Source organism: Trachinotus anak, unplaced genomic scaffold, assembly GCF_046630095.1.
Source record: "Trachinotus anak isolate AG129_WGS33_773 ecotype Australia unplaced genomic scaffold, CSIRO_AGI_Tana_v1 ptg000011l, whole genome shotgun sequence".
Taxonomy (NCBI): domain Eukaryota; kingdom Metazoa; phylum Chordata; class Actinopteri; order Carangiformes; family Carangidae; genus Trachinotus; species Trachinotus anak.
The window spans coordinates 17,391,384-17,417,586 of NW_027273862.1; the positions used below are offsets into that span (position 1 = coordinate 17,391,384).

The 26,203-nt window shown below is 40.5% G+C and overlaps 1 protein-coding gene and 1 long non-coding RNA gene across 8 annotated transcripts in view; one reads left to right on the forward strand and one right to left on the reverse strand.

The window, feature by feature from the left end:
• Window positions 1-24,970, forward strand: lmo1 (LIM domain only 1). Its single transcript, XM_071488564.1, has 4 exons — window positions 1-912; window positions 14,507-14,720; window positions 22,891-23,016; window positions 24,459-24,970. Exons 1-4 carry the CDS (start codon window positions 891-893, stop codon window positions 24,562-24,564), a joined length of 468 nt encoding a protein of 155 aa, XP_071344665.1. The 5' UTR covers window positions 1-890; the 3' UTR covers window positions 24,565-24,970.
• LOC139627625 (uncharacterized) overlaps window positions 1-26,203 on the reverse strand; it is a 186,449-nt gene that overhangs the window by 132,069 nt on the left and 28,177 nt on the right. Inside the window, exon 3 of one of the 7 annotated variants that reach the window (XR_011692595.1) lies at window positions 14,593-14,715. The exons of the other annotated variants lie outside the window; for them this stretch is intronic. This is a non-coding gene — a long non-coding RNA (uncharacterized lncRNA). Of the gene's footprint in view, window positions 1-14,592; window positions 14,716-26,203 lie in introns of those variants that run through there. 7 annotated transcript variants of the gene reach the window in all.

A 26,203-nucleotide genomic window follows, 5' to 3' on the forward strand; every position in this document is an offset into this window, starting at 1 on the left:
ACACATACATACACACACACACACACACACACACACACTTTCCCTTAGCTGTGCTTTTGTGTTTTGTCAGAATTAATGAGAAAAGTTCCCTTGCCCTAGGGGTAATTAGTGTCCTTGGAGTTAAATAAGCTAATACTTAGACACCTCTGGCACAAGCAATTATGTTTGTGTATTGAATAATTGATTCAAAGAGGGGGGAAGGGCTGCTAATCAGATCTGAGCATAATGAATTGATTTAATTAACAGGGGAATCCGAGGGTCTCTGGAAACTGCGCGCATTTATTCAATAGCAGCAGAAGCGAGCGCGGCACATAAACTGGGAGAGAGGCGGCGTGAGTTTGCTTTTAGCAGTTGTCAGATTTGCAATTGGATTTGTTTGAATATAGTTGCCGTTTCGGAGCAAATGAGAACGAGAAAGAGAGGATATTAACAGCGAGGAGAGCTCAGCCGTTCAGTCTGAGCGTCTGATCCGTCCGTGTGTGCACAGTTACAGATAGGCGACACTAGATTTATATCGCTTTTCATTGTTTTGCCCTTTTTTTTTTTTTTTTTTTTTTTATTCGCATGGAATTTATCAAAAGCATCCAACGCTGTTTGACGCTATTTATTTGCATTGCAGTTCAGTCCGGATACGGGGATCTCGCCGCGTATATCGCCGTATTCCGTGTATGAATTATTATTGATAGCAGAGAGGGGGGGGATTTAAAAAAAAAAAAAAAACGTGCAGACGGTAATTCATCTTTCCAGGGTTTTGGTTGATCGAGGCTTAGTCTAGTCAGCCGCGCGTTTTCAAAGCCATTTCCAGGAGAAGCTGTGAGCAGACCGAGCGGTGCAGCCTGCTGGAGCCGAGGACGGATCGCCCGGGGAAGGACTCCTCGTTCCTCAGGACGATGGTGTTGGACAAGGAAGAGGGTGAGTAACATCTCCGACCGTAGGATGCTATAACCTGGGGGAGCAACACGGGAAACTACTGACATTTTACACGTTAAGTGTTTCCCGTGCTCCCCGGACCCTGCGCACCCGCAGCCTCCGCTCTGTCTCGGCTTTTCCAAGCCCATGTAATCACGACAGGTTCCGTGTTTTCCGCGGAGAAACCTGGGCACTGTGGCTGCTCTCTGTGCCGCGAAGTTGGGGTGCACTTAACGCAAAATAGCCTCCCACCGCCAAACTGCAGTTTAGTTTGGAGGAGTTGCGTCTTTATTTGGAGCAGATTTGTGTGTAGCTTTTTGGTTTTTTTCCTTTTCTTTTTTTTTTTTTTTTGGATGTGTAACCCAGAGTTTGAGGATACTCCACAGACGCTGCAGTGCATGTGGCTCCTCTTTTTCTTTCCTCCTCTAAGTGCTTTTTGCGTCTGTGAAGTTCGCTAGGCAGCCTTTGACATCACCACGGGATGGGAGATGACAGCAGAGTGCTTTTAACTTGATTGCAAATTATGGATAGGGCCGCGCAACGTTCACTCACTTTCCATCCAAACAGGCCTACTTGCATTACTTATCTATTTCAATGTATTTAGGTTAATGGGTGAGGCAATCTAATTAATTTTAATTTAAATCAAACTCGCCTCTAATGAAGTCCCATTTTGGATTAAACTGATGTTGAGATGTGCAGTGCATTTATCACACTCTGGTCTTAATGGTGCTCAGTGTATATGCATTTAAATACATTTATACAGCATGATCATAATGATATGTACAGTACTAATCTCTTTATGTGACCTGAAACAAAGTTATTTTTGTGATGTTTTCCTTTCCTCTGACACTTCATTATTAGTATTTTGAGGGTTGTTTTGCTGACAATTCAGACCACCAGCTGACATGCACAATGACAACCTCCTCTAACCATAAAACCCATTTTTTGTGTTACTTCTCAAAGTAGGCTACTGTATATTTCTTTTGAACATTTGAGTTTATCCAGAGCTCTCTTCTGTCTAAAAGTGATGGATGCATCTGTAACCCATTATTTATGTTTGAAAATGGATATTTCATATCTCTTAGCAGAGCATCCTTTCACTTACACATCTAAAAACCAATAAAAGGATTGGGGCAGAGACATAAATTGGTCTGTCTGGCTGAATCCATGTTGTGCTGCTAATGTACCCAAATTAACTCAACTGTAAATTGTCTCCCTTGGATGTCTGTCTTGCTAAAAGTTCCCTATATGATTCATGATTCAGATTGCTTTTAACAGTTATTGGCTAAGCAATATGGTAAATGTACAAGGTGATGCAAATGGCATTAGTGGGAAAGGATGCACAGGAGCATGTAATGCAGTCAATACTACATTAACTACTGATGCCCAATTACAGAACCAGGGAGAGTGGCTTTTAGGAGCATTAGGACTTGCAGAAAAGCTGAGATCACCTGCTGCTCATTGCCTAAAAGCTTCACCCTTTATTTGCTGGGCCCGACCAGCAGCTCCAGCATTTTGGCCAGGTTGTCAACAGAGCTGCTTGAATCTGGTCTCTTTCACTGTGGTGCCTCTTAGCGTTTATTGGCTCTGAAGTTATAGGCTTGTCAATTCAACCTTCTTGTCTAATGTATCCACTTAGTGCCTGCGCAAGTAAATGTGTGCATATGTGGAGAGGGAGGTGTGGGCTGGTGTTTTTGGTGGCCACATGAGTGTATGTGTATGATTACTCTCTCTTTCTCTTGATTGATTCACTATTATGCCTGTGTGTGTTTGTGCGCGCTGCCTAAGTGTTCGTATTTCAGTCCCTATGTGTCCTACAAAACAGATCATCAGTGTGTCTAGTCTCGTGTTCAAAGGCTGCGATGCTAGTTGGCAAAAAAGTAATGCTGCTGCTCGTTTGGCAGACAGTTTTTGAACTCTGACTTCTCTCAGAAAAGTCTGCAACAATTTGTGCCACATAAGCAATAACCAGAAATGAATCTCTGTGCCCCCTTATCTTATCTCCATTGAGAAAATCTACCTGTTACTCATCATTTCCCACCGAATCACCCCGTTAAGAGTCAAAAATTTAACATAAAATTGCCATTAGTTGTAACTTTCATCATAACTTATTGGGCTCAAAGTGAAAATAATTCGTATGCTAGTTCCATGTTGTTTGTAGCTACCTTATCTGTCAGAAGTGACATACTAACCTTTAAGAAATCACCATTTTCTTAAATGATGCAGTCATTAACTCATAATATGCACTATCTGGTGAAGCACTGAGTCTGTGAGCACGAAGGAGGGCTGTAATCACAGGCACTGCTCTGTGAAATGACCTAATGTGCAGGTCATAGTTAGTAATGAATAGCAACACATGTACCAAAATATTCTGTGTCAACATTTTATTTCATCCTATGATATGAAGGTTCCAATTTGCGTCTAATTTGAGAGGAAAATGCAACTCAGCCATTTTCTCTCCTCCTTCGTACCAACTGCAGGAGAGGAAAGTGGGTTCACACTGAAGGCATATTTTTGCTGAACATTAACACAACTACAGTATACTCTTTAGAGACCCGAGCAGAAGAAAAATCCTCCAGCTACTGATAAATTTGTGGCTACCTTTGCTTGTTAATTTACGACCCTGTTATCATCCTGTCCAGTGAAATCTGTACATTCATAAAGCATGTGATTGAAAAGCAATGCTTCAGATGAAAACAGACTGGTGATCTGTCGGCTGCTGTAATAAAACTTGGGCTTCAGGCTCCGATTTTTATTTTGAAATAATAAGAATTGCTTCATTCTTTACCGCTGTTACCATGGTAATACTGTCTTGTAGCAATGTTATATTGATTTAGAAAGTGGACAGTAATATTTCTTTTCTGTTATTTGGTTTCTGAGGGTTGATTTCTAATTTCCAGTTGGAGATTACTTTTATATGTTCCTTAAGTCTTTTCACTTTTACAAGGGAATGCAATTTGCTCCCCCGTATTTGCTATTTTCTCAGCTTATTGGTTTGCTCTTACTTCAAAATTAAACTTGCCCATTTCAAATATTGAAATTACGTCTGGTTTTTGTGCTCTGGGCCCTGAACAATATTACAAACACATTGCTTCGTTTGATATTTCTTAAGTCACTTATCTTTTTTTTTTTTTATAAAGCTTTATTTCAGGCACCTGCATTGCCTAGGCTGTACTTTTCCAATTTTGTCTTAAACAATTGTCAGGAGACAGTTGTGTGATTTAAATTGTTACACAAACTGTAACCTGCACACAATTGATTCATTAAAAAGGTCCTTTTTCATTTGCATACACATGACAAAATAGTATCAAAACATGCAGCATGCATGCCTGATATAGGTGTGATAATCACATCCATTATGCGTCGACACATAATATTATTCGCAACGTCAGTATTTCGTCCATCCATATTGTACTAAAGCTGATTTTTCATTGTCGTGAAGCTCAGGAAAAAAATTAAGACAAAATCACACTTTTGAGCTGAGTGTTTAATTCCGTCTAATCTCTTTCCGATCTTACAAATGCAGAATTCTCATTCGAGACAATTTCGTCTGTCACCACTAAACCTCTAGATCCTTATCAATCCTGATCGTTTCACATCCACGACTGTGGGAGATGTGTATCATTTTCCATAATCTAAGCGGAATTCAAAGGGACTGAACTGAGACTTAAGAGACACGTGTTAGTGAGTGCGCCCACCTGCCTCTGCTGTAGATGGCTGAACTCATCAGTGGAGCACACAAACTCAATTATGCACTCTTGAGCTGTAAGAGCATCCCTTTTATTATTGCCAGAGGCCCCATGCTAGCCATGTTATCATACACATTTTTTCACAAGATCCGGCTGCCACAAGCATCATAGGGTGAGGACGATCCCTGCTTGAACCTGTTGGAAGCAGGCCTCACTGCCACTTGTCAGTGCAAAGCTGGCTCTCTCAAGCTGCTGTTGACTACACTTGTGTAGATGTGGGGGAAAAAAAAGTATTCATACACTGATGCCTCTATAAAAACATGCAAACTTCCTGCAACATCTCATCAGTTTTGTTTTTTTTTTTACACAGTTTTTTATTCACCTGTTTACCTATTGTGCGCTCTCTGTTCTGACTTGCTCTGCTTTCTCATGCACTGCATATGGTTTATTCTTTGCTTTTCTCCTTTATTCTGTCATCATAGGCTTAGTAAAGGAAGATAGGAGAGATGGGGAAGAGGAATGATATGCAGTAAAGTTCTTGAGAGGAGCAGATGTTAAAACTACATCAAGAACAGTGGTTCTTTAGCAGCTGCATATAAGTGCCAATGTGCACAAATGTCCATTTTACTGAAGACGAACTGTAATATTGTACCTGCATGTCTCCTGTTGCACTGCAAGGCAACATAATCACTTTGTCTAATTAATTCTCAGTGGACATCAAAACTCTAACACTGCCTGGGCTAATGTGATGTTTAAGATATTCAAAATACATGATTTTATGCATAATAATGTTCATTATGAGATTTTTATTTTCACAAATTCAGACATGTACAATGCAATGTTTGTGTTATAGCCAGACCAATATTGGATTTTAATGTCAATACCAATGTCGATATTTGGGAGTTTAAAATAATCTGATTTGATATATCCCCGGAGAGTACTTTTTAAATAAGCATTAATACATAACAAATACAGGAAATCTTGATATGAATTACTTTTTTTTTTTTTTTTTTTTAAAGAAATGCGAGCACGATGTACACTGAGCAGGACATTTTGCAGTTGAAAAATAAACTTGTCAGCGCTCTCTGGTGGACAAGCTGTGTAATGGAGATGCTGGTTTTAAACAACCTCAAACCTCCTTTGGCATGTTTGTACTGCAATTTCTTACGTATTGGCCGACATATATACCAGTGCCAGTTCTGCTATATAAGCTAATAAACCATTTATCAGCCAAGCTCAAGTGTGTGTGTGTGTGTGTGTGTGCGTGCGTGTGCGTGTGCGTGTGTGTGCGTGCGCACACGGAAAAAAATCTTGTTCTGGTAATGAGTAGGAAACCCCAGGTAAACTGTGTGTGTATGGGTTTTGTGGTATGGACTGGGGTAAAAATATCAATAAAAATTTTGGACTGACGTTACTTTTCAAGGTGGTAATACATCTGAGAACAGCAGGTGACAGTGTGCATGTACATGTGCTTCTAAGTTGTAAAGCAGATGGTTGGTTTGGGTAACACCTGCAGAAATACAATACTGTGTTATTGCACTAATACAGTTTTTGGAGAAGTCAGCTATTTGAACTGGCCTGTTGTATTCTCTCTATAGCGTACACATCACAGCGCCAACAGGAATTCTTGCCGATGCCATATCTCCCATCTGCCAAAGCCCTGATCATTCTTGGTGTATTTTTATTCGTTTTTGGCCCTGCCTGTGTGACTGTGTGGCTCTGAGGATGGCAGCACGGGTTGGTTAGTGAAAGACACTTTGTTCTTGTGAGGTGTAAGGAAAAGCACAGCCTCTAGGGGCTGCTAGTGGGTCTTTTACACTTTTAGTCTTGTTTCACCCTATTGTACTCCCATTGCTGTGTTCAGTTTTCTGCAGGTTGAGTGTAGCTTTGCCCCTATGTGAGAACTGATTTCTTGTGTAAGACATGTTATGGGTTTTCTGTCTCACTTTTTGCCTTCATCTTATCTGCCTCTTCAGTGTCATAACACATGAGCACTTTACAACAGTTACACCTTAAGTTTTTTTAATCTTACTGGGCAACTAGTATTTTTTAAGCCAATAACTTCCAACTTCTTTCCAGTTTTTGCGCACATTTACATACAATACGTTTCTCTGATCCAACTTAAAATGACCTTTAAAATGATGTTCGGCAAATACAAAATGTCACGTGTATTTTTTAGGTTAAAAAAAACATAATTAAAATCCTCCTCAGCGCTCAGAATCCAGAGAAAAGAAGAATGGAGGCTTCACACACTCTTAAGATATTACAGCTATCTTGTTGGTAAATAGAAAGGCCTGGAGTGCCTTTTCTTAAATAAGATCCATCTTGCTGAGAACTAATCTCTTATTGGATGACCTTCTCTAAATCAAATCGTAAATAGCTAATTAAAGTCTGTGATTGAAGGGGGTAGTTCTTTGCTTCTTAAGGCTAGTAGATTAGGTTTTGGATATTGAAGTCTTTGATTTAATCATTGCTTAACTATGATGTTTGCAATTGCAAACAGCCAGCGCTAACTTAAACTTGTTTCTCAGACCTTAGATCCCCATCCCACCCCACCCCCATTCCAATCACATCTCTTTTCATTTCTTTTTTATTTCATATCATTTGACCTGACATCTCTAGTTGAATTGCCATTTCATTTTCGCCAGTAGCAAGAATTACTCCTTGAGGAAATAGGGCCAGTCTTTATATGATGAGGTAACATAAAAGTGTTAAAAGGTATTCATTAAAAGAAAGTCATCTTCCTGATCAAACATCAGCCAGCATTGTCTCTGATACTCCTTTCTTGTGCGCTTTAGAACAGGCTATACTACATGAGGCAGCTTAGCTTATCACACCCAGTCTTCATGAAGACCTCTTCCTAACTGTGCACCCAACCAACTTCCCTCATTATTTACCCCATCAGGTGTGGGAGTGGGTTGTTTGAATGACATTAGAGGCCTGTGCTGCCAAATAACTGCCCCCTGTAGGGAATTTGCATTATTCAAGATTAAAGAGCCTCACACAGTGCACCGCAGTATGGTGTTCCTTCTTCCCCTCCATTTTTGACACATTGAGGACCCTGAATGGCACACCTGTCTCCTGGCATATCCTTTGAAATAATAAGTGTGCAGTAATTGCAGGGGAGTGGGGAGGATTTTGTACATCACGTCCTGACCTCATGAGTGACACAAACTTTAGAGGGCTACATTTATTCCTCTCCAAATGCATTTTTAATGTAGACTAAAAAGTGTTTGTGCATTACTCTGTTCCGGATGGCGGAAAGTGTCTGCGACAGGTCTAATGGTCTGTTTTTTTTTTCCTGCCAGGAATCCTGAGGTGGCACATAAGATTGTCTCTTCTATCAAAGTTTAAAAGAATATAGTTTGAGAATAGACAGATTTTTTCCTTAATTTAATCTCAAACGCAGACTCGAAAAAAAATCTGTGCTCTCATACCTACCGTATGAGCATTGAAGATGAGGATACATTACATAGACGTCAATGAAAAATGGTAAAATGGTAGGTTGCTGGAGCTCAAAACCTCAGACCAACAACAGACAAAGGCCAACAATACATCCGTATTCGATTGGCCAGTTGTAATACCAAATCCTCTCCTTGCTCTGCCAACACTCTGACAGTCCTCCCTCTTAAAGAGCCCTCTTGGGTTTATTTGGGGTAACCCTGCATGATAAAACCATGAATATTTGTGTCTTTTCTCCTGCTCCTCCTCCTCCTCCTCCTCATTCATCTTATTCCCTCACTCTCATTTTCTTGTATCATCCCTTACTCCTTTTCTGCTGTTGACAGTTTACCTAGCAGAGCTCTAATCTCACCCTACTACTGAGCAACCAAGTGTTGGAACAAGTCGCCTTCTGTAATAATTTGGAAACTCTGCCAGTTTCATGTCTTGGAAAAAAAGCAGCAATGAATTTAATTAGAAAGCTGTTGCATATCGCTGTGATACATTTCTTTTAATTAACCCCATGTGAATAAATTAAAAATAATAGGGGGCTGAAAAGTGTGGAAAAAACACCCTAATGAAGTTTTCCGTTAATTGGGATGGAGTCTGCAGCCAAACCACAGTGAGTAGTGAGCACCAGGAGTTAACAATGCCTTCTGTAAGCCTCAGAAAAGGGCCCAGGGCCTTCGTGCTGACTTCAAGTGTAAGAAATGCACCTCTGACGTGATGGAAATGACCGTGGGCTGGGAGAAAAGGCAGTCCTGTTCCAGGCTGCTCTGCTGAGACTCCCCATGCCGCGCTTGAAGCTGGGCCAGTGTTATTGCGGCCCTAATGCGGCTGACTCATTTGGAGCGGATCAGGAGTAATTATGGTAGGGAAAGTGGCTGCCGACCGTGGGGGTCAGGACACTTGTAACATGTGAAAAGAGCAATTATTCCAGGAGACAAAACCCTCCCTTATCCCGGGCAGTGCCAGGGTCAATGCAAGGGACGGCTGGGCTCCGTTTCACCGGGGCTTATTAGCCACAGCAAGCTGCAAAGTTTGAGAGAGTGCATCTTGTTAATGAACAGTCCCCTCCTCATCCGCACCAGCCCTGTCTGCTCTCCCTCCCAAATACTGTGGGTGTTAATTATGTCATAATCATAGCATGCATACAGTCCCAGAAATCACCTCACAGACCCCAGCATTCATACACAACCATCTGGAAATGTAGCATGCCGTACAGTAACATAGAAGCCTCTTACAGCAAACTACATGAAAAAAACACAGTCAGTATGAAATGTAATACTGACTTGGGCCTTGTAAGAAACTACCTAATTTGAGAGAGAGTGCGTGCCTGTGTGTCTCTCTCTGAGTGTGTTTGTGTCTTCATGCGTATCTTTTCTTTTGCTCCTTGCATATGCTCCAACTAAGGATAGGAACATGAATCAGTCAGTGAATCAGTGGCCTTCATTGTGCTTATCATTCAGAATACACTCATCAGTCTGCTTTCAACTGGCATGTGTATTCCAGCTGATATTATTACCAGATGTCTTGTGTTTTGTCTTGGCAATAGAGAAACGTGTCTATGGGCTCAATTACAGCAATGACGGAAGCTGAATGAAAGGGGCTGATTCATGCACACAATGGCAGGACATCTGCATGAGATCCCTATTAACCCTGGTGGCAGACACCTTGGCCCGGGGTCAAATTTTATTTAGGATTGCCATGGCCACAGCATTTACAGTGGTGGCTGAAACATAAAAGAGTGGAGTTTAAATCAGCCCCTGTAGCCCCTAGAGTTTGTATAATTCAGTACCAACATTGTAATTTTTATATTATTCTCCCTGTTTTTGTAATATAATATAATATAATATAATAACACAGCAGTTTATTGATTCATCGTAGGTCATTAATGTCTGGTTGATGTCTTATGGAGGAGTGCTTTGTATAAACAGATGATGATGATGGTGGTGGTGGTGGTGGTGGTGGTGGTGGTGGTGGTGATGATGACGATGGCAAATGCACTTGTTCCAGCTAAATACAATCGTTTGGTAATGTAGTATCTAATTTTCCTGAGCATCCTAGTCTGTGTATTTACCACGCTGGTGGCTAACCCTCTTATTTGTTGTAGCTGGGAGCTGGAATTATAGGGGCCCCTGAGAGGAGGCCCACCCAGGGTCAGCTCCCACCTCCTTGAAAGCCCACCTCCTTTCCCATGTGTCAGGAAGAGTGAGTGATTCTCATCAAGATCCTTTACCTCCCCATCAACCAGCATAGTCATCACACCGTGGCGTCCATGTGTAGTAGTGTAGTGAAGGTTACCAGGAATTTGTGAGTTACTTGCCTTTAAACTCATGAAATGCACATTAAACTATTAAGCTGACAAGTTGATTAGTCAATCAATATTACAATTATTTGGCAACTGTCTTCATAATTGATTAATCAGTTCAGTCATTGATAAAGCAAACAATCGCTGGTTCCAGTTTCTCAAATGTCAGCTCTTGCTACTTTTTATTTTACGTCATTGTAAACTTCGGTTGGTTTTTGCTGTTGGTCACACATAACAAGCAATTCGAAGACAACACCGTAGACTCTCACCTTAAATATTGTGATGGGTAAAGCTGCAACAATTAGTCGATTAATCAATTAGTCAATTGACAGAAAAGTAATGGGCAATGATTTTGATAATCTAACAATCAATTTTGTCACTATTCAACCACAAATATAAAAACAATTGTTGGTTACAGCTTATAATATATCATGTGTAGAATTTAGAAAGTGATGCCATTATTATTATTATTATTATTATTAGACATTAACCAATCATCTTTTAGTATGCTTTAAATGAAACACCATGGCTGATGAAGGATTCATAGGAAACCTGTATACATTACTGTATGCAGCTTAATATCCAAGCACCTACACACTTGGTTTTTGTGTTAATCAAAGATTTTACTGATAATGATAGGAAAAAAGGGTTTGGTGCAAATCATCTTTCTTTTGACACACTCCTGTCTGGTCTGAGGAAATGTAGGTCTACTGTATGTGATAATTGTATTTTTCTACTTTCAAACATTTCCTTGAGTGCTCCAAACAGCATATTTTCTCTTAAAACCTTAAATATATCAAAAAGGTTAGCAGACTGATGTGATTTTTTTGATAGCTGTAAAACGGAAGTCTAAATGGGGTAACACAGAAATCGGATGCTATCTCTATAATGGAAAATACATGCTCTGACAGACTGCTTGGGCAGAGAAAAACTAACTGTACATATTCTTGAAAGATACAATCTTAAAGAAAGTAGATGGATGGAAGAAGGGAGAGATGACAGGCCTTTACACACTGTACTAATGGCAAATTAAATTCCCTCTCAGGAAGGATATTTGGCAGGGCAAGTGCTGTCTCTCCACTTTGAGGGGTAAAATGCATCCCTTGTTGGAGAATGAATTGTGATGTGGAGAGGCATGCTTTTGGTGACATCAAATGACACTGGAAGGTCAGTGGCACTTGTATCTGTTAAATGGATTGGATTAAGTGGAGGCTGCCTCCTAGTCTGCAGCTTCCTTTCATAATGCAGCTTTTCTTTCTGGGAGGTGGCAAGCATGGGAGGTTCTGTTGTACACCACAGTTTCACAGAGCGCCGGGAGTGGTGACAGGTGCAAGAAAATGTCTCATGGCATTATGGGAATTGAAAAGACATTTACTTTACACACTCATTTTTTTTCTGTCACTGCTCTTTGTTTAGTAGGTTTGAGCTGGTGTTTGCTACACTACTATTAAAGCTGTTTTCCAGAGGCTGCTTTGGTAGGAGACATCAAACCCATGTTTGTTTCCTGAAATGGCTTCAAAAGAGGCATCAATTGAATGTGAGTTCTGGCAGACATTAGGCATTCCTCAATTGAGACGTTTCTCTTACAGTCAGGCCTGGAGGACCAGGGCCTATGCATGAAAACATGAATGTCAAACTAAGTTGCACTAAGACACAGAGAGTGTTGACACTTTGATGATGCTGAACAGGGTTTTTAACCAAACAGTGCATCCAATAGAGAGGGTGAGCAGCAAACAGTGATTCCGGGATAGGTTAAGCACTGGCATTCTCAAACGTAATGTAAAACACACACGTGATATGTTGTATGAGTGTGTGGCGGGTGGTGGTCTCAACCAGTTAGGAGTAGTTCTCCGGAGGTGGAGGAACGACCTTTTTGTATAATTAGTTCTCTTATTTAAAGCAAAGATTTTGAGTAGAATAACTAATTAGGTGTCATAAAAGGCAAATTAAAGATTTTTGTGATCCCTAAGGGAATTGCTGCAACTCTTTTCTTTTTCTTTGCACAAGAGCACACACTCACACACGTGTACACAGTCACACACACAAACGCAGGCATTTTCTCTCTCCTCATTAAGACTGTTTTTAGTTCTGTGGAAACCTGTCAGGCAAGAACTGTTGGCATACCTGCAGAGAGCTCCCCTAACAAGCCATGAAATGCAGGTAGAAGAGTCCGCCCTTATCCAGTGTGGCTTGAATTTGAAGCTTTTTAGCTTCATTTACACTGAACATTGGTATTTATAGCAGGTTTTGTGATCCTAATGCGCCAGCTTCAAGGGGCCTGTTTTGAGGAGGGGGGTGGGGGGGGCTGGCAGAGCACTAATTGATGGCTCCCATCACCAGCACTGGACCAATTAGCCTCTCCTTTCCACTTTTGATAAAGAAATAAGACGGCTCAACACCACCAGAGCACTTACTGACATATAAACCAAAGCCATAAATTTGACTAACAAGCTCTCCTATTTCTTTCACCTCTTTTTTAAAAGGGGAAATGCTAATTATATTACATTCATAGCATTATTGATGTGTGGATGGCCAAAAATTGCAGAGCAAATCTGGATCCAATAAGGTACTTTGTGAGTCCACTTATGCGTGTTGATGTGTGTGTGTGTGTGTGTTCTCATGTGAGAGAGACAAAAAAATCTGCTTTTAAATTCCAAAGTCCTTTGAAAAGTGGTATAAGGTTTTTATGAAAGAGAACGAACTTGACAGGCTCAGCCGAGAAAAACAGTGCACAGAGTGAAGCAGTCCCTTGTTACAAGCTGAGGTTGTGTTTATCACTGAGAAAACCACAGCAGTTACAGTCAAGCAGCAGATCTAACTACAGAATGACCCCATTCACACTTAACGTCACGCTGTCACAATTGTGCGTACTGCTAAAGAAATGAAAATAAAAACTTTCTTTGGTCTGGACAAAATGTACTCGTGAATGTACAGTGAAACAGTAACATTTCATACAAAACTATAATATATATGTCTAAAATGGGCCACCCACACACACAAAATGCTGGCCTAACCCCCCATGATGCAGTGTCCAGTCTTTTTTTTTTTTTTATGAGAGAGAGAGAGAAATGTGTTTTGAAAGTAGAGTGGCAAGTGGCGTCCACTGTGTGTTCTTTTAGACAGATCAATAGCTCAGTGTGTGAGAGAGTGTCTTAAGAGCTGTTGTCTTGTGCTTTCAGCTGTGGCAGACCTGTTAGTGCTACAGAGGGGAGCTGCGCGCCCCTGCCTCTGTACCAGCAGTGGCCTGAGGGGGGCTTTTAGTCCAAACACAAATGTCAACCACACATAGACTATTAGTGTTTAGTGCAGTTATTAAATGGACTTTATTTGTCCTTTAGGAGGCTAAAAGGCGCACTTAAAGGGGACCTGCGTGACAGCAGGGCAATTTGCGAGTTTGGTAACTTAGGCTCGCTCATTGCAGACACATGAGTACAGATAAGTGTAAAAGGAGAAAAGGCTGTAATGCTCTGAGTAGGGAACACTGTGTGTGTGTGTGCTTGTGGTTTGTGTGCGTACGTGTTTGTGTGAGCCTGTGTCTGTGTGTGTCCCTGTGTGTGTGTGTGTGTGTGTGTGTGTGTGTGTGTGTATGAAACACAGCGAGTGAGTGTATGCTAAAAGGCACTTAGGCCATAACATATCTCACTGGGGTCTGGTAGCAACGTTTTTGTGGTCAGAGGCTTTTTAAAAGGTTAATGTTAATCTATACCAAACAAAGCCCATGAGGAGCTTTTACAGCTGTGAACAGCTGAGTGAAATGGGCTTTGATGAAATGGTAGGTAACTAACATATGACACAGCCCACTGTAAATACTACAGAAAGCAAAATAAGCATTGTCTGTTATCCTCAGAATATACAAGACATACCCCCTCCTCTGAAGCCTGTTGCAAGTGGTCATGTAACTTTTGTATTACAGCATGTTCTTAGTGGAACAAGTAAGTCTGAGCTTTGTAGTCCAATGTGACCTGTGTGCCTATCTACATGGAAGAATGTTTTCTTTAATGCATATGAAGCAGGTAGGCAGTGTGCTGTGGCCGTGCGCAAGGCCAGGCTTAGACGCCTCGAGAAGCAGTCGGCTTATCAAAAAGAGAACATGAAAAGTCACTCGTGCTCCTGGGCCGTAAATCACGCATGGCTGTTTGTCTCCTTATCACTACAGGTGTGCCGATGCTCTCCGTCCAGCCCAAAGGGAAACAGAAGGGGTGTGCTGGCTGCAATCGCAAGATTAAAGACCGCTACCTGCTCAAGGCCCTGGACAAATACTGGCATGAGGACTGTCTCAAATGTGCCTGCTGTGACTGCCGCCTGGGGGAGGTGGGCTCCACCCTCTATACGAAAGCCAACCTCATCCTCTGTCGCAGGGACTACCTGAGGCAAGAAAGACACACAATCACCTTTCTCCACTCACAGCAAACACAAAAGCCACGCCATTCCAAGAGCTATGACATGAAAGGATCGCAAAGGTTTTTGTATCCTCCCAATAGCAGTTGCTTTGGTTTTTCAGTGTGTGTTTCCTGTGACTCCTAAACACAGAAATCTACCGTAATTTCCGGACTATTGAGCGCACCTGAATATAAGCCGCCCCAACTAAATTGAAAAAGAAAAAAGAATTTGTACATATATAGGCCGCACCTCTTTATAAGCCGCAGGTGTCCACGTTGTAACATGAGATATTTACACAGAAAGATTTTTTTTTTTTTAAATTTTAATAAGTGCTTTTTTCTGAACAGTGCCTGTAACACGGCAGTAACAAGCAGTCACAGCAGTAACACGACTGGTTAAAAAAAGAATAACCAGCCTACCAGCCGTAGGCCGTTAGCCTACCAGAAAAGTCACTGATCCCTATCTCCATCTTCCTCCTGCGCACTAAAACCACTGAAGTCGTCGTCTTCAGTGTCGGAACTGAACAGCCTCAGAATGACTTCGTCACACACTTTCTCAGTCTCTCTTTCGTTGTCGCTCTCAATGTAACTTTCGCCCCCTGGAGGCTGTTAGCCCGTAAAAATCCATAGATTAGCCGCATCGTTGTTTAAGCTGCAGGGTTCAAAGCGTGTCAAAAAAGTAGCGGTTTATAGTCCGGAAATTACGGTAATCTAAATTGCAATGTTGTAATTATATCAAAACCTAATGTGTAGTGGTTTGCTGTCATATTCTTTATTGTTGTTCTGGCATACTTGGGCAAAAACATTTTACTAAGGCAGAAACAACAGAGGAGCACATCTCCTTATTTGTAAAAATTTAACGATAAATACTACATATTATATAACTGATCAAAATTCCTGTGCAACCATCAAAACATTAATCATGTATTTCTCTATCGCTGCATTCACAATACAAAATGTGTTGTCCAACTTTAAATGTAAGCAGTGGGTTACACTGCTTACAAAAAAAAATCAATGGTAGTAGCCTGTTTCTAACTGGTGCCACTGGTTGTTTTCTACCTTTCTTTCATAGATCTATTTTATAGCATTAATAGATACATGCTGTCACAATGAGTCAACTCATAAAACTAATAAAAGACGGTTAATTACCCCTGTAAGGTGGATCAATTTACCTCATCTACAAGCATCTACAAAAACAGAAACCCAGTATTAGAAACCCAGTCAAACAGTCTCACTGCTACCCCCTTTATTAAAGGTCTCTGTATGTTACATGCACCACTATGTTTTATGTTTGTCGATGTAATATTTCTACAGTGTTAGACCTTTTTTGTTCTCAGTGTTGTTTGGTTGGTTTGTTGTCTTTAATTTATACTGACAAGATGCATGTCCATTGAGTGAAGTTAAGTTTAAACCACAACGTGTTTGTTTTCGCAGTCTTTTCACATGTTTTCATCCTTTTCTCTGTGTTTACATGAGCACAGGGGACTTGTGTCATGGAGAAGACTGGCTCTCAGTTGTACCAGAGCTGTAGGCTGTGAGAAACCTCCAGGCAGGCTTGTTGCTTCACCAGTTCTCACCAGAGTCTTTGCCCCCTCCCCCCCTTCAGATGCCCCTGCCATCTGCTTGTTAAATTAAACATGACCATTTCCTAGGCGTTAAGTCACATTCACGATGAGGTCCTCCCATTTATCTGAGAGGGAATCCCTCTGGGGCGACTTAGGGATGCCAGTGGCCTAGGTCCCTCCCTCCTATACCCCCCCCCCCCCCCCCCCCCCCCCCCGCCCAGCCCCCCAACCCACCCTCACTTCCCTCATCGATATCTCCAGTTTATTATTCGAATTTGAGGGAAGGAGCAGCATACTTTCAAATAACTACAAAAATCCAAAGGAAAGAGAACCTTTACCAACTTTGTTTTCATCCTACCTCACTCATGGACCTCCATGACATTTCACTTTCATCTCAGCTCTTCCTGTGACCTGGAAGAAGCCCACAGCCCACTTGAGAGGCGCTTAGGGACGTTACGTAGAGATAGGCCATTACCATCCATCAGTTCCCACCTACAGTTAATGCTTTTAAGATGCAGTGAGAGGTCCACTAAGACCTGATGTTGCCCCCGGAAGGGGCAGATGGTGCAGATGAGGTAATAATAAATGGGCAAATGACCAAGAGAAGGCAAAAATGATGAAGCTGAGACTTTCACTTGGTAAAATACATCTGCTGAAAGGACAGCAACCTCAACCCCCAAGCCATAAGTGCCTAACTGGCACAGTGAAAGGAGAAGGCACAGCCTTCTTACACATAAGACCACTAAGATGTAGAGGTCAGAGAAGGGATGAAAAACGGAAAATGACATATGAAATCAAGAGTTCGGAGTACGAAAATAAGAATAAAAAGGAAAGAGGAGGAGAGAGCTTTCTGTGCTCCTCTGTTGCCCTGGATTGCCTAATGAAATCCATCCCACTCGCCTGCTCTTCAGCCTGCGACAAATGCAGAACACTTAATGGCTAGAGATGCTTGAGATGAATTCTATTATGGAACAAATTAAAAACCTTGCCTTGCTTATAGAGAAGAGGCAGTTTGAGAGACCGGAGTATTTGAAAGTAGGTGATGCAGTCTCCATCCGGTGCCAGTTTCCTTTTCATTCCTTCTTTTCTGTGTACTAAGACGAAAGCTCCTCTCACCTGCAGTAATGAAGTTAAATCTGTGCACTGAATTAGCCTCCTGCACTTCATTAAAGACAAGCGGGTGGATCAAACACACTTTAGTTATTTCCCAGGGTTTGGAACCCTGCCATGCTCATATTAATTATTATAGGAGCTCCATCTGTGATTGTCCTTCAGTGGCATTAGCAACTTATTGAATGCACTCACGCTTTCCTGAATCTTAGACTTCAATACACACAAACACTAAAATGCACACACACCTCAACCACTGTCCTCCCCTGCCCTCCAAAGCATTTCACCGACAAAAAGTTCAGTTTCCAATCTCTCTGATGTTCAGTGCACTATATCAAGAAGTGGTGTTTTTTTTTTTTTGTTTTTTTTTTGCGACTTGGCCACACTCTTTCATTATTAACGAGAATAATAGATTAATTAGACATTTCCTTTATGTCCAAGGCCTAGGATCATACGACTTCACCAGAGGCTTGACAATCTAGTCATGGTGTGATCATCAGGACTTGAAGCCTGAAATCATTTAATCTTCTATTTCATATATTAGAGAGGACATAATAGTCATCCACTTATCAAAATGGGGTATAATTAACTGTAAGAGGAAAACGTTTTAAAGATAATGAACATTATAAGTTATCCACAAACTGGCGAAATAGCAGTGGGAAGATGATAGCGCCATCTGGATGTGACTGTTTTTCAAATCTGTCTTCTCCTTAGGACTTTAGTAAGTAAAACAACTGCTCTTCCTCTGTGGGCAATATAGATCTGAACAGAAAGGTTTACACTTTCAAAAAGACACAACTGTTCGGGAAGGTCAGAACATGCAATGCATGCATTAACAGCTTTCCCTTTTATGAAATCTGACAAACCCTGTGCAGGAAGGGATGTCTCAAAGAGCTCAGGGGACAGGTAGAAAAAAACTTCAAGAGCCACAGCCCAATCTGAGGGAAGCAATACAGAGAGGCAGATGATGCACTGTAGGAGCTTTAAGGGTTTGAAGTTAGTAAAGCAGCAAGTTGAAAGAACTAAAGAGGACCCTCTTTTCTTTAAAGACCCATTGTAATAACGCAATAACAGAGGAAGGAGAGCTCAGCTTCTTTTACCCTTGTGCCATCTAACTCTGCTCCCAACAACCCACATCAGCACACAAAGTTTTTAGCTACTAAATAAGAGCTCTTTTAAAGAGGCCATAGTAATGTGTTAAAGACTGTGGGAAGCATGGAGTAGGTAGAAATACATGTTGTCATAAATATTATTTCTAGACTTCAGAACGATAGACCAAACATTAATCATTTATAGTTGGAAAGAAAAAGAACTTGAACTAAAATGTAAATATCAACTGATTACTGAACAAAACAATGTGGATATAATTAGATAAACTAAACTACAATAATGATGGCTTTTGATTCCCTTGCTAAAGACAAAGACACGAAGGAGTGACCACCGGAGATTGGCACGGTCATGAATTTAAATAAAATACTGTTCAGCATCATCAATGTTTATAGCAGCAGACCTAAAGTAAATAATTCTATTGGTAACAGTTTGTCATTCTTCAAGCAAGAAAGTCTCTGAATTTATAAGAATTTGCTGCTTTACTTTGTCATATCAGATAGTAAATTGAATATCCTGGACTATTGGTTGAATAAAACCAGTATAAGGAGTTGTCATCTTGGGCTCTGGGAAATTATAACTGACAGTTATTACTTTAACACTGTGGTTACGATTATAGTTGCAGCCCTACTAAAAAGTATGTACCAAAAAAAGGGGTCATATAACATCTGAACACAGATGGTGACATTTGTAAGTTCCTGAAAACACATATTCATCCAGTAAATATCCAGCCTGATTTCACTTTATATGGCATTATCCTGTTCAGAAATCCCTGCCAGAATGTCTTACAGGTTGTGGGGAGCAATCCAAATCAGCACTTCTAACCCTCTAATCCATTTAAATGAACCACAGAAGCGTCTATTCTAAAATGAGACTTTTTGTGCTTCCAACCTTGCTGCAATGCTGATGATTGATCGAAAAAACCTGATGGACTAAAGCTATGAAGAATATTCTCATATTTTCCAGAAACTCGCCATTCACACTTTATTTAAATAGAAATGCTGAAAAAAACTGTGTTAGAGTTGAATTTTTTTCACTTTCCTTTTGAGAATATTGATTTATTTAATCCAAATGACCAGGGAAATTGAAGTGCATGAGCCACTGCACTCCTACAATACAGGACATGTGTCAGAACAATACGTGGGAATTCTGCAGAAAATAGTCTATTCAAACAAAAAAAAAAAAATCTATTGTAAATGAAATGAATTAATGTTTTCAAAGGTAATCCTTTGAAGGCACTGTTTTAGTGCCATGAAGTGTGTCGATTTTAAAGGAAAGAAATGACTGTAGCAACTGTGCTAACATAGCTTTCTTGTCTGCACATAAACAATGTACTGTACTGAACATACTTTGTATGATTTTTGGTGAATCCTTGCATACAGTCAGGTAAGAAAAAATATTCCTTGGCCACTCGGCCATCCCGATACTTCTGCTGTGTAGATGACATTAGCTCTGCTGACGTTCTAATCAGAGCGTTGTCAGTCCATTCATGTGCTGGCTTCTGCCTCATTTTCAAAAGCCTGAATGGACACAAACGAGCCAAATCTATTTCACTTTGTCTCGCTTATGTCTTCATTTTTGTGGTAATATGTTGCATCCTCTCAGCTGACATCTAATCCCTTTTAATATGCGTCTTGATCATGTTTTGGTGTGAAACATTCGTCACTTACAATATGCAGCTCCCTTCAGCTGTTACTCATGAGAATGCTGCAGTGGTGGTTCAACTCTGGCTGCTTTTAGCTTTGTAGAAGCAGGAAGAGAAGAGTGTAATGTGTTTGAACAGTTCTCTCAGGCTGTAATCTCCTTTTAGCACAAGGAGCTCAATTAAGCCGTATGTTGATGCCACGTTATAACCCAGACACATCAATTGATGGCTGATGAACTGTGTGAGTGGAACACAGTCATATCCAATGCACTTTCTTACATTTCAACTCCTCATGTTATGGTGAAGATAGAACTTTTCTTTTGATGTAGAAGTGGATACTGTCATGATTTGAAGACCATAAGGAAGATTTAGAGGGACCAGTGTCAGTTAACATGGATCGGTATGGTAGCTTCCTTCATTCATTTGTGCCTAGCTTATTGGTGCTCTTGTTTTGGTAGGTAATCAAAAGTACTATCAAGTATCTAAAGATATTAAAACCTCAGCACACATCAGTTAACATAAAGCAACTGTTGCAAATATAATAAAGCTTTAATACATTTTCAGTCCTTATTTTATATAGTAGCATTGTTTTTATTCTCCTGCCTTTATAAAATATTTTTTTAAGTCAATCAAAATGCCCTGTATTTCTGCTGGGCAAGTAAAGTTAAAATGCTGCATACCTAGAGTCGCTGGAGCTGCAGATGTAAACAGCTCTGCAGAGGTGAGACTCCAAAAAAATTGTGTCACAATAAAGCAGAAAAGAGGTTATACCTATAATATCTGGATTGTCGGTTTGTAGAGAACACAGATATAGCTGAAAGGTAAAAAAAAACTGGACACAGGTATCACACCTCTTCGAATGAAGGTAGAACTTAGTGTCAGCAGCAAGCTGGGCTTCCCCACCAGGCGTTTTCACAACCTGTATGTATCAAGTAAGCACCATGTCCACAGCCCAGCAGGGTGTAATGGAGATGGGTTAGAATAATCCTACAAGCTGTTCTAGGTCTGTGCATGTCAGTCTCTTTAAGTAACCACGTCTCTGTAGGCTCCTTTAAAGCCTCGGTTCCCTGAGGGAGAAAAAGACATCACTGTGTGACCCCTCGGTACAGGAGAGCTCAGGTGTATTGAAACCTGGAGCAGTCCCTGGCACTTGACTGTCATGATGACACGAGGTGTGAGGCGGTAGGTTTTGTCCAATGGTAGCGGGGGCTTTTGGTGAATAGTAAACAAAAGGGAAGATCGTTAACTTTCATTTCATATAATAAGTTTGAAACTCAGGGTCGCCAGTTCTTGCTTCCTGGAAACCCTGCGCTTTGTGCACAGAAACTGATCTCTCATAAATGTTGGAATGGCAACAAGGTCAGTTTCTGTAGTATTGATATTTGGTCCATTTTTGAATCAATACTGAATGTGTGAGAATTGTTTAGTTTTTTGGATGAGCAAATCTGTCTCTATATGAATTTAACAAAAACAAAACGTATTTGTGTTACAGAGCTCTCTGTGGGTGGCAGATGTCTACTGTACAAGAACATGCAGTTTGTCTTTTTTTTTTGTTTTGTTTTTTTTACTGAAACAGTAACCAGTTGTAACAATGTCTCTGTTTAACACCCTGTGAATCCCTCTCATGGAACATAACAGCCTTTCTCCCTCTGTTTCTGTCTCTCCTGCTCCTCTGGGGCAGTGGCCCCTAATTAGAAGCAGTGCTGCTGGATAGACATTTTCTTTAACAAGGTGAAAGCAACTGAATGGGACTAGCATAAACGAGGCAGAATATCAACACGGTGATTCCTCTGTCTGAGCCCTACAAGTTTGGGGAAAAGTGTTTAACATACTGTTGGAATGGCAATCTGCCGTTGCTTTATCCCTTCTTGCGAGGCTGTGAAACGGTCCTTTTCCTGCTGCAGAATATATAAATCTATCTGTGCTTCGGAATCTCCAAATTAAACATAGGGGCAGGCGCTTGGAAAATGAAAATGTAAATCTGACTTTGAAAAGCATTTGAGTTTCCTTTGCTTTGAGGAGAGAGGAGATCTACACCAGTGCCTCCTTGCTCTGTTTGTGACCTTTATCATTTGGCTCTTATCTAATAAGCCCAAACAAGCAGCAGCATAGTTTGAGCAGTGAATATGTTCAGCGTAAAACATTTAGTTAACTCTTCAAGGTTACATTTCCCATCATTGTTTCAGACTCCTTTTTGAATGAAAAAGGAAGCTGGAGAAAGAGAGAGAAGGGATTGAGTCTGAATCCTCGTAACAGAAATCTTTTTGAACTTATGACTACATTATAGAACGTAGCCTCTTGTGTAAAAATCCAGCAGGCTTAGGTTGAAGATACAGTAGACTCATTAAGTATTTTAGTTTTGAAGGAAGAAAACTTTCAACTGCTCAAATGGTTTGCCTCAGACCTGTTTTCATTGCTTTTGCAATGGGCAAGGGAAAAATTCTTTGAAGAAGGAGATTAAAACCATGTGATCATTTTAATTAGATCATTAGTCAAGAATTAAGATCTCTGTTTGTAACTCGCATTAACAAAAAAATACCAAGTGGGGTGCCAAGACAGATTTGTGCACTGCATTCAACGTATTTCCATTTTGTCCTGTTTCTGTTTCCACTGCAGCATTTTTTTTTTTTTTTTTGTTATTGTTCTTGCTGTCAGTACGTTTTTGTTTGCTCTTTTATTACATCAAGGTAAAGGGAAGGTGGGTTAATCTCTGTCTGTGCTCTCTGTCTTTCAGGCTCTTTGGTACAACGGGGAACTGTGCAGCCTGCAGTAAACTGATCCCAGCCTTTGAAATGGTGATGAGAGCCAGAGATAATGTTTACCATTTGGACTGTTTTGCCTGTCAGCTTTGTAACCAGAGGTAAGAATGGGGATCATAACTGCACAACATTGCCTTTAAAAATATAAATGGAGTGTTGGATGGACAATGGCTTAAATATTAGGAGGTGTTGAAACAGCTCTCTGGTGCGACAGAATTGTGTTGTCTTATTACATTACTGTAGACCATAGTTTGGAGGTCTGAGGAAAAAAAAGTAGATTGTGGTTGTCTTCCTGTGCTGTAAGACTAAAGATCTCTGTAGTGCATTTGCAATACCCTGCTAATTATTTTCTATTGTGACACACTACCAGCAGCTTGTCCTTGTTTGCAGCTAGATCTTTAAATCTTTTTAGCCAGAGGGACCTAAAATTAGCTCTTATGAGGTATAGGAGCAACAAAAATAAAGTCCTCCTGTGGTGTGTCGCTGCATAAGGAAAAGGGACCTACACAGGTGTGAAATGATGTTTCCGTAGTGATAGAAACTATTATGAAATTGGGGCAAGCACAAAGCCTATGCTATGATGTGCACAGAATATGACATACCCAAATATTGCTTTTCCCTATTAATATACTGTCAGTAATGGCACCACTCTGGGAGCAGAATGTCCTTTGCATGCTTGTCAGGGGTGCTGTGACCCTGTTCTTCCACACAGCACAAGCCCATTAACCTTCTGCAGGCCAGATTCAGTTACCATAGTGAACACCTGCTGTAAGGGAATTATGACTGCAGTCTCTCTTCTCAGCTGGCAGACATGAAGCCAGCCCTCATCTGGCACGGTATTGCCATGGCCGTGACTGTTTTACCAGTCTGGCACATTACTAAAGCCGAGCTATGCTCGACTATATTCTTATCTTCACTCCCCTTCAGTCACATTATGAAGCTGTCTGCACTATGTCACACAAACAAACAGCAGCGTAGAGAAGAACATCAGTTGGGCAGGCTGCTATGTGTTATTTTCCCTCTTCAATTGACTCTGAGACTTTAGAGGAAAAATATTCTTGAGCACTGGAACCAAACTGGTGAGTGAAAAGCTAACCCTGTGGCAGGAGTTTCCTTGGAAACTCTTGTGGTGCCAGTGCTTTTTTTGCCAGGCCGAGGAGAGTTGACCTGCCTTTCATTGGATGCCAGTGCTTGTGTCTGCTTGCTTTGAAATGATAGGATTTTAATCAACATTTATTTGAAGCCACACATTTATGATGACCATCAAAACAGGCTTTGAATCTGATGAGGCACAGTGTCGGAGTGCGTTAGGTAAAACGTCTTGAGCCAAATGTATGCAATCAAACAAAATCATCATTACCTTCTGATCTTAAATGCTACATTTTCACTGCCAGAGCAGAGCAGAGGGGAGTCAGCCAGTCAACACACATACACGCGCGCATGCACACACGCACACACACACCACTTAGTCTTCATGCCAACGGTGATCATCTTTGTGTTTTTAACAACAGTTTTGCCTTTGTTTGTTTTTCTCTGCCAACAGGTTTTGCGTGGGGGACAAGTTTTTCCTTAAAAACAACATGATTTTGTGTCAAATGGACTATGAGGAGGGCCAGCTGAATGGGAGCTTTGAGACACAGGTTCAATAGTTGGAACCTAGTGGCAGCAACAATCGGCTCCACACTTTACACACGAGATGGATGTTCTGCTGCACTTGGAAAAAGACAAGCGTCTGTCTGCTTGACTGCAATACTTTTTAAGACCCCTTTATCAGTCCCTAAGGACTCTATTGTAAATGTTCAACTTTTTGCCCCTCCCACACCCCAACACTGAGCAGTTACAAATTTTGATGTACAGTTGTGCCTGCTTAGCTGAGCACTGTATTGCTTGTATGTTTTGTGAAATTTATTTCAGGTTTGTTTTCTCTTCCTTTTAGAAATGGTTCATTGGAGGGTATGTACAGTCTGTTTTCTCTGTATATATAAACTGGAACATTTATTTTATGAAATGTAATGCAATTTTATTACTAGTGTGAATTAAAGATTCTTAAATGTTCATAGTGAGTTTTTTCTCTTGTACCAAAACCAAAGTTGTTGGAGGAGGTTGGCCCATGTGTTGATATGTAATCATGTCTCCAAAATCTGCAATGCTATAAAAAGCCTTGCAGGAGAAAAATATATTTGAACTCCTTCTTTAAAACATGATGCAACAAAACAAGTTTTATTACATTTTGCAGAGCTCTGATGGAATTAGAAATGGTGTTTAAAAATAAACTAAATAAGATTTTATTTGGAATAAAAGAATGCTTCTCCAAACTGTGTTGTTGTGAACGTGCAGGTGTCATGAAAGGGAGTGAGTTGGGCTGAGCTGCTCTCTGTGATTCATGCTTCACTAATTGCCATCTGATTATGAGGGATTGAGAGGGTGAATTGGCCTGGAAATGAAATGCAACAGCAAATAAATTAGAGAGAAAATAAATGCTCATTGAGTTTGAACTCATTCAGACTCATCAGCGACAGAGGTGCAGAGCTGTATTAAAAAGTACTTTTCCCAGAAGACTCTGTTAATGGAGTTGTGTGACACTGTCTGTTTATCTGATGAGGTCCTAATCTGATACACACACCAAGAACCCACAATATACCAAGTCTGGTGGAGCTGTCAAATATTCAGCTGATTCTTCAAGTGATAAATCCTGTCAATGACTTTGCTTATTACATTTAGTTGTATGAATTAATCAAGTAAACACTTTATTTTGACACTGAATACTATTACTATATATATTACTAATACTATTACTATTACAAAAAATAATACTGGGTAAAAATACTGTGAAGTTTATTTGCTGCAAATAACATGATGTAGGTGATAAACAGCTATATGTGTACCTGTGATTTCTTGCTGAAATATTAAAATATTCAAAAGCCCTGATTGATTTTTATAGACTAAGAAATGCAAGAAAGGTTTGTGACAGCAGGGTGACACACGAATGCTGCATTCTTAAAGACCAGTTTTGATTTCAATTATTCTGCTGGGAATTAATCGTTTTTTTGGACTTAGGTCACACAAAGTTTATCCATTTATACAGTTTATTTATTATAGGGCTGAGGCTAACATTTTTTTTCAGAATGGATTAATCTGCTGATAATATTCTTGATTAATCGATTAACTGTTTAGTGTGCAAAATGTCAATTTTTTTTCAAAACCCAAGATGACACTTTCATATTTCTTGTCTTGTCTGATCAACAGTCCAAAACAAAAAGACATTCACACTACATTTATGTAAAAAGA

Bases quoted from the DNA above. Each gene is read 5' to 3' on its own strand.
- lmo1 (XM_071488564.1), top strand. From the start codon at position 891: ATGGTGTTGGACAAGGAAGAGG. The intron at 14,721-22,890 runs GCAAGAAAGACA...TCTGTCTTTCAG, and splicing joins TGTCGCAGGGACTACCTGAG to GCTCTTTGGTACAACGGGGA. The intron at 23,017-24,458 runs GTAAGAATGGGG...CTCTGCCAACAG, and splicing joins TGTCAGCTTTGTAACCAGAG to GTTTTGCGTGGGGGACAAGT.